The sequence below is a fragment of the Mus pahari genome, chromosome 14 (genome assembly GCF_900095145.1).
Source record: "Mus pahari chromosome 14, PAHARI_EIJ_v1.1, whole genome shotgun sequence".
Taxonomy (NCBI): Eukaryota; Metazoa; Chordata; class Mammalia; order Rodentia; family Muridae; genus Mus; species Mus pahari.
Window position 1 is genome coordinate 54,228,638 of NC_034603.1, and position 20,203 is coordinate 54,248,840.

At 44.7% G+C, this 20,203-nt stretch overlaps 1 protein-coding gene across 1 annotated transcript in view; it reads right to left on the bottom strand.

Moving 5' to 3' along the window:
• Window positions 1-13,373: 13,373 nt before the first annotated feature.
• The window catches only part of Vmp1 (vacuole membrane protein 1), a 96,766-nt gene continuing 89,936 nt past the window's right edge, over window positions 13,374-20,203 (bottom strand). The window contains exons 11-12 of the mRNA XM_021211983.2: window positions 15,101-15,203; window positions 13,374-14,160 (exon numbers count right to left, since the gene is read on the bottom strand). Of these exons, the coding sequence (XP_021067642.1) occupies window positions 14,017-14,160; window positions 15,101-15,203 (247 nt within the window). The 3' untranslated portion in view covers window positions 13,374-14,016. The remainder of the gene's footprint in view (window positions 14,161-15,100; window positions 15,204-20,203) is intronic.

Below are 20,203 nucleotides of genomic sequence, written 5' to 3' on the forward strand. Positions count from 1 at the left end.
CTCAGGAGAGTGGGGACAGGGACATGGAAAAGTTTGAGGACACCTGGGCTTCAGTCAAGATCCTGTCTAAAACAAAACAAAGAGGGGCTGGAGAGCTGGAGCAATGGCTCAGTAATTAGAGCACAGGCTGCTCTTCCTGAGGCCCTGAATTTAATTCCCAGCAACCACACGCTGGCTCACAACCATCTGTAATGAGATCTGATGTCCTCTTCTGGTATGCAGGTATACATGCAGATAGAGCACTCATGCATAAAATAAATCTTAAAACAAAACAGAAACTAAGAAATTACTTTAAAATAGTTTAAAGATTCAAATGATGTATCCGCTTGGCATGTATGCTGCTTTGTTATAGTTTCTCCCCTGCCAATGAAGTCATTGTAACTGATGTTCCTATGGCTTCTTGTTCTACTTGAATTTAAGTATTGATGTGGTACAAAAAAAATGGAAAGATTCTGTACCCATGTCATCCAAAAACATGACCATCGCCCACATGTGGTTAGTGCTATGAATGTAGAATATACATCAGGCCTCCAAAACAATATGGTAATGATATTATAGCTCAGTGGTCAAGTGCTTGGCTGATGCCTGTGAGGCCCAGGACTTGATCCCCAGTGCTACAAGGCAAAAAGACTACATGAATACAATGTAGTTCTAGCTGTCCTGGAACTCACTCTGTAGACAGGCTGGCCTTAAACTCAGAGATTCACGTGCTTCTGCCTCCCAAGTGCTGAAATTAAAGGTGTGCACCACCACTGCCAGGCTGATATATTAATTCAGTAAATAATTGTAATTTTATAGATAGTAGGCTAGTAATATTAACTTTGTCTTAAAAATTTAAAATTAAACATATGCTTTTGAATGGGATTTTAAATGAGAGATGTGGGAAATAGTTGATCTAAAGCAAAGTCCTGGGACTCTTTATGTGTGAACAAACCTTTGTTACTAGGTGAGAAGGCATGGGGACAAGATAGAAAGAAACACAAGCTGGGCCAGCTGTCACCACAGCACCTGGGAGGCAGAGGCAAGCCAGTCACATCTATACCAAAGCTCCAGGACAGTCGGCCCACAGAAAAACCCTGTCTCAAAAAACAAAACAAAACAAAACCCAGCAACAAAACCATGGCATAAGACAATATATAGAATTTGCTTTTTGGAAGAAAGAGGCCATTACTTCGGCTGGACTTCTGAGATCTGTGTGAAAGAGCAGGATACGAGCTGTACTCAACTAACCTAACGCCCACTGCACACCTGTGAGGAAAGACAGTGTGCTGAGAGGGTATTACGGAAATGAGCGTGAGCCAGCCCCTGCCAGGAAGAGGTTCACCGCTTGGCACACTCTGTGCTGCCAAGCCTGCGCCTGGCCCACAGGACACCCCACGTTTACTAGACAGATGGGCTCAGGTCTCTAGCATCCGGAGGAGTGTCAACTCTCTGATGCCTGGGACACAGTGAACCCTGGTCCTCGGGATTGGGCAGCAAGTGCCCCCAACTGCTGAGCTCTCTCTAGCCTCACAAGGAGAATCAAAAAATCACTCTGGCCGGGCGTGGTGGCGCATGCCTTTAATCCCTGCACTCGGGAGGCAGAGGCAGGTGGATTTCTGAGTTCGAGGCCAGCCTGGTCTACAGAGTGAGTTCCAGGACAGCCAGGGCTACACAGAGAAACCCTGTCTCAAACAAACAAACAAACAAACAAACAATCACTCTGGGTTGGTGGTGCATGTCAGAAATCCAGCACTTGGGAAGTAAAGGCAGGAGGATCAGAAGTTCAAGACCAGCCTCTGCTACATAGCAAGTTCAGGTCCAGCCTGGGCTACATAAAGCCCTATGTTAAATAAACAACAAAACAGAACAAAACAAAACTCCATGGCTGGAAATGTGGCTAAAATAGTGGAGCACATGCTTATCATGCTCGAAACCCTAGGATCAGCACCCAGCACTGCATAAAGTGGGCACAGTAGTATATGTCTACACTCCCAGCACTCTGGAAGCAGGGGCAGGAGGGTCAGAAGTTCAGGGTCATCTTGGCTACATAGAGAATTCCAGGCCAAGCTGGGACATGAGACCATATCTTAAAACCAAACAGACCAGTGATGCATTTCAGCAGGTAAGGTCACTGCTGCCAAGCCTTACCACCCAAGTTCAGCCCCCTCAACCTTCAGGGTAGAAGGAAAGAAATGAGCTCTGTAAATTGTCCTTTGACCTCCACGCATGATTTAGTAATACAATTTAAAAACTGGAGGGCTGGAGAGATAGGTCAGCAGTTGAGAGCACTGGCCCTTCCAAAGGCAAAACACTCATATGTATTTTTAAAAATTAAAAAAAAATCAAACAAAAATTAATGATGCTTCTGGAGCCATTTTATACATGTATACACACATATACATACACACACATATATGCAATTGACATATGTACACACACACATATATATGCAATTGAAGACATATTTAAAAACATGAGGAATTCAGCCAAGAGTAGCAGCATACATTAACCCCAGCACTCTGAAAACAGAGACAGGTACATCTCTGTGAGTTTGTGGCCAGCCTTGTCCACATAGGGAGCCCCAAGCCAGCCAAGATACATACTGACACACTGCAAAAATAATAAGAAATACTAATAAAAAGGCAAAACAGAAACAAGGAAGGAACACTCCTGAAGATAATGAGATAGGCCACATAAAACCTGCCCCTTCATTTGCTCAGGCCACTAGGTCCCCAAGAGGAAGAAACTGGGAGTCAGGAATGTGTGCGTGTGTTGGGAACCGAACCCAGAAATTTATGCATAGTAAACAAGCATTCACCATCTACCAACACTCCCAGCCCAATCCGAACACTGAGCACTGGGTTTCATGAGCCCAATACTGTTACAATACCTTTTACTCTCTTACACACACATACAAACAGAAAACCCCCAAGGCATCAAACTCCAGAAAAATATGCTACAGGGCACCCAGGAATTGAGGGTAAGTTCCAGGTGAAGACTCACTTAGCATATGCCAGGTCCTGGGTTTGCTTCTCAGCTTCTCTCTCTCTCTCTCTCTCTCTGCAAGTGTGTATATGTGAAGTCTAGAGGTCAATACTAGCTACTATTAGACATCATTTACTTTTTTTTTTTTTTTGGTTTTCCGAGACAGGGTTTCTCTGTATAGTCCTGGCTGTCCTGGAACTCACTTTGTAGACCAGGCTGGCCTCGAACTCAGAAATCCGCCTGCCTCTGCCTCCCAAGTGCTGGGATTAAAGGCGTGCACCACCAGCTCGGCTTTTTTTTTTTTTTTAAAGATTTATTCATGTATTTATTTATTTATTTATTTATTTATTTGGGCACACCAGAAGAGGGCATTGAATTTCACCACAGATGGTTGTGAGCCATCAAGTGGTTGCTGGGAATTGAACTCAGGACCTCTGGAAGAATAGTCAGTGCTCTTAACCACTGAGCCATCTCTCCAGTCCCTAATTTTTTAAATTATATTTACTTACTTATGTGGCTATTTATGTGTGGAAGCTAGAGAGTTGGTTCTTTCCTTCCACCACATAGGTCCTGGGGATTGAACCCAGATCTGCAAGCTTGTAGAGCAAATGCCTTTTCCCACTGAGCCCTCCTCCCTCCCCTTGGATTTTTGTTTGAAGACAGCAGAGTTTGGGGCTGGTGAGGTGGCTCAGCAGTTAAGAGTGGTCTGGAGTTGAAGTCCCAGCGCCCACACAGTGGCTTAGTCTTCTGTAGTCGCAGTCCCCAGGGGATCAAATGCCGTCTTCTGGCCTCTTTGGCATCAGGCACACACATGGTGCAATGACACACGTGAGGACAAGCACGAAGCACTTTACCAACCGAGCGCTCTTGGATCCCAGGTGTTTGTTGCCGTCTAGTTTATGTGCTGTTAGGGAAACCAGGGCTTCCCGCTTGCCAGGCAAACATTTAACAATAGAGCTATATCCCTAACATCTTCCCACCACCTTGTTTGTTCTTGAGACAAAGTCTTACTATGTAGCTCTGGAACTTGCTATGTAAATCAGGCTGGCTTCAAACTCACAATGATCCACCTACTTCTTTTTTTTTTTTTTTTTTTTTTTTTTAAGATTTATTTTATTTATTAGATGTAGGTACTCTGTAGTTGTCTTCAGACACCAGAAGAGGGAATCGGGTCTTGTTACAGGTGGTTGTGAGCCACCATGTGGTTGCTGGGATTTGAACTCAGGACCTCCGGAAAAGCAGTCACTACTCTTATCCACTGAGCCATCTCTCTAGCCCGATCCACCTACTTCTGCGTCTTGTGCTGAAATGAAAGGTGTGTACCACCACCATGCCTGACATCTTTTTTTCCTGCTCTATTGTTCAGTCTTGAACTCCTAGCTCAAGACAGGCCTCTTTTTGTCTCAGCCTCTCAAGAAACTGAGACTTCAGACACACACCGCTGTGGCTAAGGAAAAGAATTTATTAAAGGATGTTAACACCCACATGGAAACAGTCTGAAAAATGGAGTCTGAGGTCTAGTGAGTCAGCCACTGTAACAAAGGGTAGAAAGAGTTAATTAGGAAGTTTTTCTCTTCCTTCTGCAGGGACTAGGAGAACCCTTCCCTGACCCCCAGCACACACACACGAGGTCTCATGCATTCCAGGGGCATCTCTGACTTGCTATGTGAACTTATTTACCTAGGTGGTGTGTGTAGAGGCACCCGATAGGTGCATAGTCCCCTGTGGAGACCAGAAGAATATATGGGATTCCCTGGAACTGGGACACTGTCACCCCAACCTTGGGTCCTTGGGAATAACAGCAAGTGTTAACTATTGAGCCATGTCCTCCTGAGGTGTGGCCTTAAGTCTGTCATCATCTCCTCTATGTTGGGATTATTGTCTTGCACCACCATGCCCTGCTTATGCAGTGCATGGCCATGGGCCCAGGGCTTCATGCATGCTAGGCAAGCTCTCTGCCACTTAAGCTACATCCTCTCTATGGATTCTTTGTACAAGTGTTTTGCTTACATGTATGTGTGTGTATGTGTACCATGTAGATGCCCAGTTCCCACAGAAGCCTTAGGGCAATGGTTCCTTTGGAAGAACAACAGGTGCTCTTAGCATCAGAGCTGTTTCTCCATCTTTGTTTCCTTTATCTTTTTTGAGGGGGGGGGGGTTCGAGACAGGGCTTCTCTGTATAGCCCTGGTTGTTCTGGAACTCACTTTGTAGACCAGATTGGCCTCAAACTCAGAAATCCACCTGCTTCTGTCTCCCGAGTGCTGGGATTAAAGGTGTGCGCCACCACGCCCGGCTGCTTCCTTTATCTTTGAAGCAAGCAAATGCAGAGCATCTGAGAATTGAATTGACTGCCAGGACCACACAGCATCCCTCTCCCTGAGACCCCTGTTTGTATCTTTACAGGATGGGCATCTAATTATGCCAGATCCCATGAGAACCCTCGTGGTCTTTGCAAACAAGGCAGGAACTTACAAGTGGAATTTGCTTTCCCCATTTTCCACCCCAGGAGTCCACACAAGTTAAGCCTCTCTTGCTGAACGCTGGTGCTCCTGCAAGGTGGTATCACTGTGGTTACATTGTCAGCTATTCTGAGTATCTATTCAGTCAGCTTCAGTAAGCAACAACTCTTCTACTACATAACATGTAAGCAACCTCAGCACCAAGGCAGCCAGTGGAAAGCTGTCTTCACCACAAACTCCAGAAGGTGCGGCAGAGCCCCGATGCTGCCTTTGGGTTTGGCAGAGGTGGCTGGGGAAAGCCCTCACTCTGTCTTGAATACACATCTGGGCTCCTGGCTCCATCCAGGGGAACACAGCAACACCCGGTACCCAGCTTTTCTCCTTATATAGAAAGACCATCTATGCAGGGATCACCACCCCGCAGCCTCACTGGGAGGAGTCACGGGCTCAGCCAGCAGGACACAACAGGAGAGAGGAAGTCTTAGAGTTTCCTGTGACTCAAAGCACTGGTTACATTTCAGCAAATGACCCACACAAGCAAAGGCTGCTGTCGCTTCCGGGAAAGCCTGGAGGGCATTGGCGTGGGGTCCTGCAAGGTCCCGTGTGTGTGCCAGCAGAGCAGTGTGGGGATAACGTCTCTAGGAGCTAGAAACCCGAGTGGGTGCCTCCCTACACCTACGCCCTTTATAAATCTTTCCTAGAGGGTAGCCATATTCTGTCTTCCCTATCTGTGGGTGTCAGATGTTCTGTCATGGACTTTAATTTTTTAAGGTCTCTCATAGAACTCACTGAACAGGCTGGCCAGTGAGCCCTGGGGACCCTGTGGCTTCTGCTCCCTAGCGCTAGGGTATAGATGTGGATGCTGGGGAATCCACTCAGGGCCTCATGCTTGTGTGGCAAAGCATTTTACACACCGAGCCATCTCCCCAGCCCGTCCTCACTTCTCTTGCCTCTTTTGCTCCAGCCTTGGCCCATACCCCAGCCTCTATTTGTCAAGTAGCTCCTAACTAGACTGCGGCAGTACGTGCTGTGGGCTGTGCACACAGTGGGCCCTGACAGAAATAATATTCTAGAGGAAAAAAAAAAAAAAAAAGATGAACAGAAGAAAAGGACAAACAAGTTGAAAATTAAGTACTTTGCTTTGTGTTGGTGGGACTGGAGATCCAATCTGCAGCCTCCTCAGGAAAACAAAACAAAAAAAAACTACAGCAAGAAATAGAGGACTTGGGAAGACTGACCCAGCGGAGGAGGATTCTTTCTCTGTCTCTCTCTCAGGGCAGCCTAGGTTGGCCTTCAACATCTGGTCCTTTTCCTCCCAAGGGCTGGGATTACGGGCTAAGCCACCACACCTAGCTTCTCCTAACCTCCTGGCAAATTTGCCAAGTTCCCTCTGACTAGCACGCCTTGAGTCATAGCTGCCTTCAGCTCTAATGCCAGTCTAGGGGAACATCCTTTACTTCTTAATCAGAAATTGTCTGCTTTTAAATTCCTTTACCTTAAAAAAAAGTTTTTTTTTCTTTCTTTCTTTTTTGACAAGGTTTCACTACACAGCTCAGTCTGACCTCAAATTTGAAATTTCCCTGCCTCTGCTTCCAAAGTGCTGAGATCATGGAGGACTGACACCATTTTCTGCCTTTTTTTTTTTTTTTTAAAGTGTGCTAATGCCATTCCAGGCACTGATATTTGCTGATATTCCACTTGGTTGTCAGGAAGATTAAACCAGGAAACTCAAGATGGCAAACCACTCCGAAAATGAAGGAGGGTGCAACACCTTTTACCCCAGAGAGGCAGAGGCAGGCAGAGCTCGGCCAATCTCAGGCCAGATGGGGCTACAAAGCGAGACCTTGTCCCAAAATTGAAAAGAAAACAAGGTCTATACAAATATGAATTGTTTAGTAATCAACGTTACCCCCCAAGAGCACTCCGGGAAGCTGGCCAGGCAGGATGGCTGGGGATGGGGAACGGACCAGCTCTTTGAACCCTGTGACACAGGAGGGCGGGAAAACTGCCTGACTTCTTAGGCAGGGTTTGGTTTCTGCTTTTTTCCGTTCCCCACCAACTCAGTTGATCACAAGATGCAACTTGAACTTCTGCGCTGATTTCCACACCAGAGTTCATAAGAGCTGAAACACCAAGGCCTCGATGTTCACTTCCTTGTTTGTGTCCCCGCTAAGCACAAACAGCGGAACACCCAGTCTTTTTTTTTTTTTTTTTTTTTTTTTTTTTATGTGTCAAAATAATTTAATTTTCCCTGTACATTTCTGTTCACATGAGAAATCCATATACACATTTATAATATTTACCTGTCATGAAACATTCAAGTGAATTCAGATGGCAAAGTAGAATTCAATCACTAGTGAAATGTTTAAAAATATATATTAAACACCCAGTCTTAATGCCGTCCTGAGGTTGCAGTGAGGACTAAACGATAAAGGACAATACACTTGAAGTGACGCTGAGGATAGTGTCTGGTACAAAGCAAGCAATCCTGATCAAAGTTACAGAAACCCACTGTGCTTCCTGGTTCTGGGCTTTTCAGAGAGGTCCCTGTGGGAAGAGGACCGTGCAATGGGCAGAGTAGAGGTGCTTGGAGCACTGCGAGCATGGCCAAAAGGTGCAGGCTCTGCGCCACGTGGGGCTTAGCAGTCTTCCAACAAGTGACTTAGGAGCAACCACAGGAGGAGGCCCAGGACCCGATCTCAAGCCGGGTGGGGGAGGGGCTGCAGAGAGAGGCTTCCTGGCTTTCTTCTAGGCCTTCTTGGAAGGTGGCTGGGTGGAGGACACCATTCCTTTCAGCCAAGGCACTGTTGTCAGGGGCGCACGGTGAGAAGAGGGAGGGAGGCAACCGCAATCGTGAGTGCCAAGCTCCAGCCAAAGGCACGGCCATCGCTTTTCACAAATGCTCGCTACTCCGAAATATTTTTTCTTTCTGATTTTAGACAGCCTAGAACACAATTAAGCAATGCTGTCCAGCTGGGTCAGTCCAAAGAGGCTCCAAGAAAAAGACTGCTTATTTTCTGCAACCCCTCACCCCTCACGCCGAGGGAGAGATAGCAGCAGGAAAATGCCACATTTAGGATAGTGGTGGTGGTGGGAAAGAGTGGCAAGAGGCCTCCCAGAATTAGCAAGAATTTGGGGTGAAGACCGGCAGTGGAGGCCAGGAACTCCCTAAAGACCCTGTCAGTTGGCATAGGTGGCTCGGGGGTCTCAGGAGGCTGGAGACCTTTCTGAATTCTGGAATGTGGTTTCCAATGCAAATAAAGGTCAATTAGAAGAAATGGGCTGGAGTGTGTCCAAGCATTTCCTGTCTGTCCTTTGAGTCACTTGGAAATGGTTAACAAATAGGTTGGACACCTGGCTCCAAATGGGAGAAGGGAATTTCCATGTAAAGCTTGAACTGTAAAACTCTTCCTTTCCCAAGCAATTCAGACCAGGACTGAAGTGCGCCCTAGTGATCCAAAGTCCTAAACGGGCTCAGCTAAGTCAGAGCATCCGCTGTAGAGCGGAAGAAACTCTGTGCACGTAAAAAGGCTACGCTGAGAGGGACACATGTATTTTCCAGCGTCACTGGTTGGTGGATCTGGATGACAAACCCTCAAAAGTTGCATTTCTGTCTGTTCCCAGACCCAGCCAGGCACTTGCAACAGACTCACTCTCACTGGATGAGAGAATTTGCATAAATTCAGACCTAAAATGAATTCTGATGGGGAGCAGGGACCATCCAAAACAACCTCCTTTCCAATTTCCCGTTAACGCCCACACAGATCTGTGCAGGTCCAGTGGGTCAAAGAACAAGAACAGTCGGCACCTGCCTATCCCTGCCCTGTGCAATTCTCAAGGCTTGAGTAAGCAGCTGCGAATCACAGGCTTTGTAAGATCTCTTCCCGGAACAGGCTGAATATGCAAATGCAGGGAGGTAGGTTATTTGCTGAGGCCTCACCTCTAAGGTAAACATATTACCTCAGGTGAACTCTTGACCTTGTAGGGAAGGAACTGGAACCCATGCCCCTGTCAACCACTGGATAATCCTAAAATCAATTTAAGGTATACTATGTGGCCTCTTAGAGATAGGATGTTGTGTTTAAACAATACTCCTAAATAACTACCTTAATAACAATCTTACTAATTCTTCGGTAACAAGTCAAGCTCTGGCTATAATCTGAACAGTATATGGCCTAGGCAGGACACTCTCCTCCTGTGCTACACTATCACTATCACATGCACACAAAACCAAGTTATTTATGAAGAAAATGCATCAGCTTTTTGGGTGCCTATTAACAAAGGTTGGACACATGCCTTTTATCCCAGCACTCGGGAGGAGTTTGAGGCCAGCCTGGTCTATAGTTTCAAACCAAAAAGATTGAGCATGCCATCAAATCTCTTTTGTCTTTTTTTTTTCTCCCCCCTGCCCCCCACCCCCCATCAGAGCTGAGGACTGAACCCAGGGCCTTGCATTTGCTAGGCAAGCACCCTACCACTGAGCTAAATCCCCAACCCTACCACATCTTTTAAAAAAAGTGGTTTAATCGTAGTTACACTAGATGACCTGGATTCAGTTCTGAAAGCTGTTGTTCCCCCACTCAAACCTTTCTTTCTTTCATTTAACAAGTATGTGTGCACTGTGTATGAAAAGGACCAAGGGCAGTCTGTAGCTGTGGATTCTGTCCACCCACCATGCGCAATCCCAGGGACTGAACTCAGGCTTGGCAGCAAGTTCCTCCATCCACTAAGCCATCATGCTGGCCGTATCCAGTTTTTTCTCCTTCTTATACAGTGCATTCTTTTTCTCTCAGCCCTCCCCACCTTTTCTTGAGATAAGGTCCTTATAGGTTTCAATTTCAATACTGTACTGCCTCAGATTGCCCAGTGCTGAGATCAAGGGGCCGGCCCGTCACCAAGTATTTTTCTGAATTTGAGCTTTTTTGTTTTAAGACAGATGCCCTGGAGTTCACTCTGTAGACCAGGCTGGCCTCTGCCTCTGCCTCTCATGTGCTGGGATCAAAGGCCTTTCACCATGAGAGCCTGGTTTGGACTTTATAACTGCTTTCTGGCCTGGTGAAGGGGTTGTGTGGCAGGACTGAAGCTCCGAGTTTGACTCTTGAGCCTCACATGGTAGGAAAAGGAAACTGACAGGCAGGGGTTGTTCTCAGACCTTCAGGAACTCACTATAGCATGTGTATGCTCATATACAAAAATAAAACGTAGTTATTAAAAAAAAAAAAAAAAAAAAAAAACAAAAATGAAACTTGTCAAGCTGGAATGTAGCCTTAGCACGGGGAAGAAGACACACACAGTTACACACACAACCTCCAAAACACAATACCCCTCAAAATAAAATTTAAAAGGCTTGGCCAATAGTCTTCTTTTTCCTTACTACAAAAACCTACCTAAGATGCCAAAGGCTTCAAAGGAGCATGTGAAGACTGGGTGCAGCCGGCGGTAGCTCCTGCTAAAAGCTTAGGTTTGAAGTGGAGAACCTGCAGTTAAGTTTCTGAGGCAGTGGCTACATTAGGATATTTCTGCACGTGTCTAAGATAATCTTTGAAGATTTAAAAACTGAAGACAGGGGACAGAGACGGCCAGCAGGTGAGAGCGAACACTGCTCATGTAGAAGCCCCAGGGTTAGCTCCTAACACTCACATGCCATGCCTTGTTCTGACACTGTAATACATGTGCACATACCCCCCACACAAATACATGCAACAGGGCTACATAGACAGACTCTGTCTCAAAACAGACAGGCAAAATAGCAAAACAAAAACTGGAGTTATAGGAACATTTACCACAGCAACTAAGCTTAACGCAGTTTTTGTGTTTGGTGGGTGACCGCTGAGTTACTAGTGAACAGGAATCTCATACTGTCTTTATGCTACAGACAGCAGAGCATGCTGGGGTCAGAAGGAGGCTAGGAATGCTCACCACAGGAGCTGCTTCTATACTTAGCAGGCGTAAAATACACCATTTGCAGTCTTCATTTTTTCTAGCTTGTCAGGAGGATGGGAGGCCAGTGGTTCTCAACCTTCCTAATGCTGCGACCCTTGAATACGGTTCTTCATGTTGCAGTGACCCCAAACCACAAGGTAATTTTCATTGCTACTTCATAACTGTAATTTTGCTACTGTTATGAATCATAATGTATTTTAGGAGACAGAGGACTGCTAAGGGGCCATGGCCCACAGGTTGAGAACCACTGAACCATATGTTCACTATCCAAATCAATGGACACATCCTTCTTCAGAGCCCCACACTCCAGATTCTGTGTACATAAGATTCCAGACCCAGCTCCCATTCCATGGTAATGCCTGATTGAATAAACTGCAGATGCGGCATGCAGCTGGAGTGGAGAGGAACAAAATTAGACTTAAGGGATGGAGTCGAAATGCCCGAGCTCTCTCTAACTTTCAGGAATATCAAACCATCCACTTGCAAACTTTCTGGGCTCCTACTAGCTAGACTTAAGTAGTAGTATCTTTGGAGACATATAACTATATATTTATGTTAGTGGTTAATGGAACCAGGCAACCACGGGACGGAGTTATCACACTGCTTCAGCTGGAATCCAGGACAGATGGATAGAGTTTAGGACTTGATTAGTCTCCTAGACTTTTAGCTTAGGAAACCATCTTTTTTTTCCTTAAATATTCTACCCTGAAGCAAGTTTATAAATAAATCCCAAAGGCTTAATATAATTCACACTTAACATCTTTTCTTCAAATAAACACAAAATAAAATAGTGAGGCAAAGAGATGAAACAATTGCAAAGTAAGGTGGGAATTCTGATGTTAGCTAGCTAACATATGAATTATACTGGTCTAAGCCTGGTGGCACGGTGCATATGAAGTTAATCCTAGCACTTGGGAGGCGAGGGTGCATTGATCTCTATGAGTCCAAGACAAGCCTGGTCTCCATAGTGAAGCCTTATCTCTAAATAAATAAGTAAATAAACAAGCAAACAAACAAACAAATAAATAAACATTCCATTGTTAATTTGGGCATTGTTTTTCAAGTATGGTCAGGTAACAAACTGTAAGTCCCTGTAAAGAAAAAAAACATAAACCAACCAGCCAACCAAAAGTCAACGAAGGACAACCTTTCCAAAATCCATGAGGCAAGGGGACTTTTCATTTTATTTATTTAGTTATGACTGTGACGACCACCCCAATTTCCTAGGAAGTTTTCTCTTGATACTGCTGCTGGGCCAAGGTATAAGGGCTGCAAGTCTTACAAGACATAAGGACCACAATTTTTGACTGCAAACCATGATGCTGGGTAATGTTTGAATGAAAACATTTGATATGGATGGTCAGATGAAAGATACCAAAATGTCAGACAGCCCATCGACTGCTGTTGCCATGAGATTCAACAGTCAACATCAGTCTGATAAGCTATCCGACAAGGTGGTACAGCCATGCAGATGTCACGACCACGACTGGGGCAAGCACGAGGTGCTCAGGCAGGGTTTAAAGCAAAGCAAACATCTCTGGTTTGCTGGGGCTTAATGCCAATTCTAGGAAAGAAAGCTGTTTATTTTCCTATCAAGCAAAACAAAATGAACAGGGTCAATTAAAAAAAAATGTCAAAGGAAAATCACATTGAAATAAAACACAGAAACACACAGAGAAGCAAACTTCCATCTGTTAAAGCTGGAGTACAAACAGCTAAAACTAACATGAACATGAAAAAGCCTTTCTTGCTAGTGTCCTCTGATTTATACATGACCTCTTCTTGTTTTTATAAAGTAAGAGATTCCCATTCTAGGTGAACCTCATAGTCCCGCTTAGATCTCCAGTCCAACATAACAAAACACCTTGGAGGTAGCTCTCTCAGGCAATAAATAAAAGCCTGGGCAATTCTGGTTTAAGTCTAATTGGCAAGGCTGCCACTCACTTTGTAGAAGTGAAAAAGAAACAAAAAACCATAGCACTAAAGAAAACGGACACAATTTCGGAATGATCAAAGATGTCTTTATAAAGTTTTTCACGACTTCATTCTAAATATACAGAATAAAAAATGGCGTACTCATTTGTGAGACACCAACCAGATTTTCCTTATACTGTTTCAAAATTTAAAGATCAATTTCCCCAGAGGGTGTGCAATGCGTCATAAAATGGCCTTTTTGAGGGTGGGAAAGGAAGGCATATTAAATTGTTCCATGATAGACATGCAAGACTGCTATCCAATATATATAACTTATATACATTTGGTAACTTAGAAAAAAAACAATCATTTGTGACAAGCCTAAAAAGCCTGACATATTTAACATACTTCAGAAGGTTCTGTGTGGCCGAGGTTCTCCAGTTAGACCATATGGCCCTGTGAAAGTATCAGAAGGCCAGTTTTTGTTAAGTTTGCAGCAGAACATCATATCCACCCTAAAGAATACAATGTGGATTGAACTGAGGGTGTAGACCTTACCTTAACAAATAAAGCAAAAGTATGTCAGTGTAAAATATGGACTAAACTGCTTTCAGGAAGAATGTTTTAAAAATCAATACAGGTTGGAAATGGGGATCTTCCTTCCTGGTTAGAGCCCTCCCAGTGTAAGGCAGGACTCCACCATGTTAACTTCTGCAGATACAAACTCTCTGCTTATTTAGTTTTCTCCTCTGAGTTCAAGCGCTGCTGGATTCGTTTGGCATAGCTTTGTGCCATGGAGTTGATGATGGACAGGATAAAGTAACACACCATCGCGACGACCAGCTTCTCAAACATCCAGGATAGCCAGTTCTCTCCCTGTAGGAAAGAAAGCAGAACAATTCGAGAAAAAGCGTTTCCTCGGTTCAACACTAAGGAGATTATTTGCAAGACTTCAAGGGAAATGATGAGAACTTGAGGCTTGCCTATAAAACCCAAACAACTAAAAACCGGTCTCTAGGTCTGCTGACATCTACATTCAGGCCAAGCTTCTCTACACTAGGCTGTCAGTCCAGGCTGCAGGATGGAGAGCTGAAGCTAACCTGTATGGCTGAGGGCGGGGTGGGAGGGTGCGCTGTTCTTTTACACTGTGCCGGAGGGGTCCGGTTAGTCTATACTCTCTCTCCAGCCTTGCAGATCGTGCTTGGAAGGGGAAGAGGAGCTAAACCGTTTCAGCGTCAGAGCTGCTTTTAGAACATAAATGTGAGCCCTCTTTGGCCACCGACAGCAGCAAAGAGCTATCTGAAGTCTAAAGCCGAGGGAAACGGACTGCTCTCCTCCAGGCTCCCTGTTCAGGTTGCTGCTTACACATCTGCTGGTTCTTTCCTCTCTGCCTCAGGAACTTAAGGCAAAACGGCCAGGCAGTTTATTCAAGTTAAAAGTTCAGCTGTGGTAGGAGCCTTGCTTTATTTAAAAAAAAAAAAAAAAAAAGAAGAGAGAGAGAGAGAGCGTGAGCGCGAGAAGCAAGCAGTTGCTTCCCTACAGCAGAAATGAAAGGGGATACCATTTTACCTAGTGCTTGGTGATGGTGCACATGCTAACTTTTTAACCCAGCCTGGAAGTGTATGTAATAACTCATGTAAGATCAAGACAACATTGCACACAATAGAATCCTGTCTTCCATTACCCATCCGTATTTCTGAAAAACCATTATAGACCAATAAACTACCTCAGCCACCCCATCTAGAAACCGGGAGAGCTCTGAATCTAATTTGAGCCTGCGGATGCCTGCCCAGGGGAGAGCCAGAGGGATCCTCACCTGCGGTGTGCCCGCCTCACTTCTGTGATGAAGCTTCTGCCGCTGCGCCTCCAGGTACTCCTGAAAAGGCTTCTGCAAAGATGGACCTATGCCGGGGACAGCACTGGAAGCAGGTACCAAAGGAAAGACACAATTGGGGAGAAAAGCAAGAGAAATGTTAAAGGAAATCTACTTACCCTTCAGATTAAAAAAAAAAAAGAAAGAAAAGAAAAGAAAAGAAAAGAAAAGGAGGTGGGCAAGAACTGAGTAAAAAGGACAAAATTCAACAATCAGGGACGCAGCAATCCTGTGAAGCTTGGTTAGTGATAAAATCCCTCCTGAACTCCTTAGAGATATCGCCAGCAGTAATGCATTTGAGAGAGCCCAGAGCCACTGCTATGTCAGGAGAGTGAGGCCAGCGCAGCTGAGACTGCACGATGCTGTGGCACAAAGAATAAAATGAATGACTTCTGAGAAGTCCCACATTTATCACCACTAGTTCCTGTAAGAACTGGTTTAAACCGATTAATAAGGAAATGACTTATGCTTGTGTCATCTTTAGTTAAAAAAGAAACTGCCCTCCCTCTCTCTGACTGTCCCGTCTTCTCAGGGAGATGGGGTGGGTGGGAGGTGCTTTCTCAATCTAAGTCCTTATTAGGACAACCCCTGCGTCATCCTTATCCAAAAAGAATGCATTAGCACATTGGGGAGGCACCTCCCCCAGCCACAAGTCAGTGATTAACAAAGGAACAAAGAGGAACTACGGACCCTGAATCATTTCAGGGCTTATGATGGATGTTTGCACAGAAACTCCTGTACATTACTAAACAGCTTGTTCCAAGATGTCTGATAAGGCTCTGGACCAACCAAGGTCCCCAGAGTTTGTAGAGCCAGGGCTGTAAAACCGGTCTGGCAACTGAAGCTACCAGGCTCTGGTCCCCCCCCCCCCCCCCGTTTTCTTTTGATAGCTAACAGGTTGTGTTAAATGGTACTGTGGGGCAACTTTGAAAAGTAAACATCCTTACTTCCTGTACCCTTTATTTTCTCATCTGTCTTATTTGCTACAAGGCAAATAAGCCTGTATTTTTTCTAGGGCCAGCGAAAGTATAGCAGGCACATGTGCGCAGTGCCCAGTGCTGCTGAGAAAGTGTACTGACACCAGTGAACTCTTCCCCCCCAACCCCCCCGGGACAATTAATTTGCTGCTTACAAAAGCAGAATAATAAGAGAAGACTTTTTTGCTACTATATTTGCCAGCCAGTAACAACTTCCCAACTGCTGGCCATTCTTTTTCTTTTTGTACTATTATTACCTATCAATCTTTTACCTAGTAATCTCAACGTTTAAAGGAGTCCCTACTTTGTGTCCCCGCTATAAAAAAGAGAAAAACAAAATACAGCTGGGCGTGTTGGCACTCATGAGACAGAGGCAGGTGAGTGTCTGTGAGTTAAGAGGCTAGTCTGGCCTTTTATAAGGACAGTTAAGACAGCCAGAGCTACACAGAGACCTTGCCTCAAAACCAAACAGGAGAAAGTACAATCCTAAATGCTCAGTGTAGAAAATAAAGGCTGAAAGAACTGGGAGGGGAAAGGAGAGATGACTGAGGGAAGGTGATTATAGCCTGAACAGACAAGCTTCGAGGGAGGAGGGAGAGGCAATGCAGACTGCCCAACCGCAGACCTACAATGGCAAACAGTGAGGCAGTGCAGTCCCAGGTGGGACTCTCTCAGTGGGTGGACATCTCCTTAGGAGCTTAAGTAACTCTTCCTTATAGTACAGGCAGGAATGCAAATAGTCTCTCCATTTACACCAGGAATAAATTATCTAGATATCGAAACAATTCCAGCAAAGTATGTGGATAGATACACTGGCTTTGACTGCACCATCGTACCCAGAGGACAACGACTGGTTCTTCCTCTTACATGTGGGTCCTGGGAACCTACCTCAGCTTGTCGGGCATCCTTACCTGCTGAGCCACCTCACAGGTCCCCACAAAGTGTTCTTACACCAGAGATTTTGAATGAAAATAAAATTAAAGCTACTACAACAAGTGATTTTAACTACTAAGCCAGCTTTCTACTGCTCACTTCCCCCCTTCTTAGACAGGGGCTCAAATAGCTCAGGCTGGGCTAGAACTTGTTATACAATCCACACTTGCCAAGACTCCTGATCTTTTGCCTTTGCCTTCACAGTGCTGGGATTGCAGGCCTGTACCACCGTATCCAGTTTGTCCATAGCCTCACACTGCTAGAAAGCACCCTGCCACCCTCAGCCATAGCTGGTACTCTCTTCTTTTTTTTTTTTTTTTTTTTTTTCGAGACAGGATTCCAGGCTGTCCTGGAACTCACTCTGTAGACCAGGCTGGCCTCGAACTCAGAAATNCGCCTGCCTCTGCCTCCCGAGTGCTGGGACTAAAGGCGTGCACCACCACACCCGGCCCATAGCTGGTACTCTCAACACACATGTAAGACAAACTACAACAGCTCAAAAGCTCATCCCTCAAGTTATGTTTGAGAAGTAGACCAGAAATACAAGTCTCTTTAGGCACACCAAGAACTTGCTGCTGTGTGCGTATCTCTGTGTGTATGCGCATGTGTGCATGTATACATACATTATTACAGTTCAGAGTTGGTTACAGTTGTCTTTCTGAAAGCATTAAGTTCAGAGCCACTGTGTGCCCACAGCTAAGAACTCTTTTTTTTTTTTTTTTTTTTTTGACAGGGTTTCTCTGTGTAGCCCTGGCTGTCTTGGAACTCACTCTGCAGACCAGGCTGGCCTTGAACTCAGAAATCCGCCTGCCTTTGCCTCCCGAGTGCTGGGATTAAAGGCATGTACCACCACGCCCAGCAAAAACTCTTATCTAACTCTCAATAGTGGGTGAAGCTCAGAGAACTAGTTTTGTGATATAGAAGAACACAATGCTGTGGAAGAACAAATATAGACAGAGCTATGATTTAGTATTGAACTCTTTTGTAGCACCCTTTATTAGACTAAAATGTACTTAAGCCAGCTACTTGCTCTCAATAAGAAAGCATTAAAGGAGGGAAGGTTTTCTGATTTACCTTTTCCTTGTTGTCCTTTAAAACAATAGGGAGAAAAAAAAGTCTATGGATAAATTAGGAGGCAGAGGCAGGGGAATCTGACTGAGTTTGAGACCAGCCTGAACTACAGAGTTCCAGTACAACCAGGGCTACACAGACAAACCCTGTTTTGAAAAACAATAAAAAATTAAGCCCAAAGCAAACAAATTTTGTAGGTGGTAGGTTTGTTTTCTTTGTTACTGACACTTTTGGGGGGTAAGGGTGGGGGTGGGAGGGAGGGTCACAAAACAACAAAAATCAATCCTAAACTCTTAAAAGAAAAACCTCAAAAGTTCAGAACTCAAAACTGACTTCATATGTTTGACTGTTTTCCATGGTTTTGTACCTAAGTATATGTTAGCACAAACAGAAGACAGGCTTCCTGACAAACAGTAATTACTTAGAAAAAAGAAAAAGAGAACTCCAGCCAGCAGCACATAGGGACTCACACCTGAGATGAGTGAGGCAGGAGAATGTGCAAGCCAGGCCAAGGCGCTACAGCCTGGACAGAGTGTGAGAAGGAGCCCAGCTCAAACAGAGCTAACAGACAACACTAAGCAACCAACCAAACCAACAAACAGATAAATACACTCAAAACAGCACTTGAGAGAAATAAGAGTCCCGACCACTTTGTAAGTAAAATCTTTATTTTTAAAATAGTTTTAGAAACATTTAACTCTATTTGTCTAAATCATATATCTAACAATAATGTGCATTCTGAACTCTCCTCATCTTTACTCATAAAGAAGAGTGGGTGGGGTAAGTATTCCACAATGCACACATCTCTGTTGCTTAACACAGAACCCATACCCAATCCAAGTACACTAGAATCACCAACACCACCACCAGCACCACCACCACCTCTTCCTCCTTTTCATGGGAATTCTTTCTTCCAAACCGTGTCTCTACCAACCTGGTTCGTCACATATAAGAACTAATTAACTAATTAGCTTTGAGTCCCTTCTCCATCATGAAGATAGTAACCTAACTAGGTTTTACTATGAAATACCTGAACTTTCCCTTGTGCTTGTCAGGATTCTGCTTGGATTTTTCTAGTCAGATGTGTTTTTTGGCTAACGTATTGCCTAGCACTGTACAGGAATTTGAGCTGAAAAAGTATACTGTTTTGCTGAAAATGGGAGATCATGTCTATAATCATTGCACTGGGTAAACTGAGGCAGAAGGATAACAAGTTTGTGGTGAAACACTGTCTTAAAATCAAAACAAGATCATTCAGGCAACTCAGTGGGTGAGGCCTGATGAGTACTAAGGACAGATGGATGGATGGATGGACGAACGGAGACACACACACACACACACACACACTACATAAAAACAACAATGTCAGGTATAGTAGCATATGCCTTTAATCTCAGCACCTGGGATCCAGGGGCCAGCCTAGTCTATACAGTGTGCTCCAGGATAGCCAGAGCGACAGACACCTTGTGTGTGTCATCCTCCTGCTCTTTAAAAAATAACCTCAAACCAAACCAACAAAAATGTACTGCTTTGTTAGGTGATGGAAATTCACATGACTAGTGCAGGAGCAGACTGAAGCGGATTTCAAACTTAGCCCGAGCTTTGCTTCTTTCCTGACTGCTTCCCTAGGCTCTCAGTACGAATGAGAGCATGTAAAACATACTGGTGTGGGTCCTAAACAAGGAAGCTATGGTATAGAGGTAGTTTTTCCCTTTACCTCATTGTGCGGCACTTTGAGGCTAGGTTTTTTGGCACCTCCTGGTGATTATCACAGCCCTAGCCTCAGGTGCTAACCCAGGCATCACTGAGGACTCACGAGGGAAGAATGCTTTTAGAAGTCAGGTCATCACCACAATGCGGGTTATTAATAATAATAATTTATTGCTTTGGTTATATACACACAAAAGCCCCACTTTATTTGTGTGCACACACACACAAAGCACTACAGCTTGTAGTAAAGATCAGAGGACAATATGTAGGATGCTTTTTTCATTCCACCATGTGGGTCTTAGGAACTGAGTTTCAGGCCAGCACACTGGCAGTAAGCGCGCTTACACACTGAGCC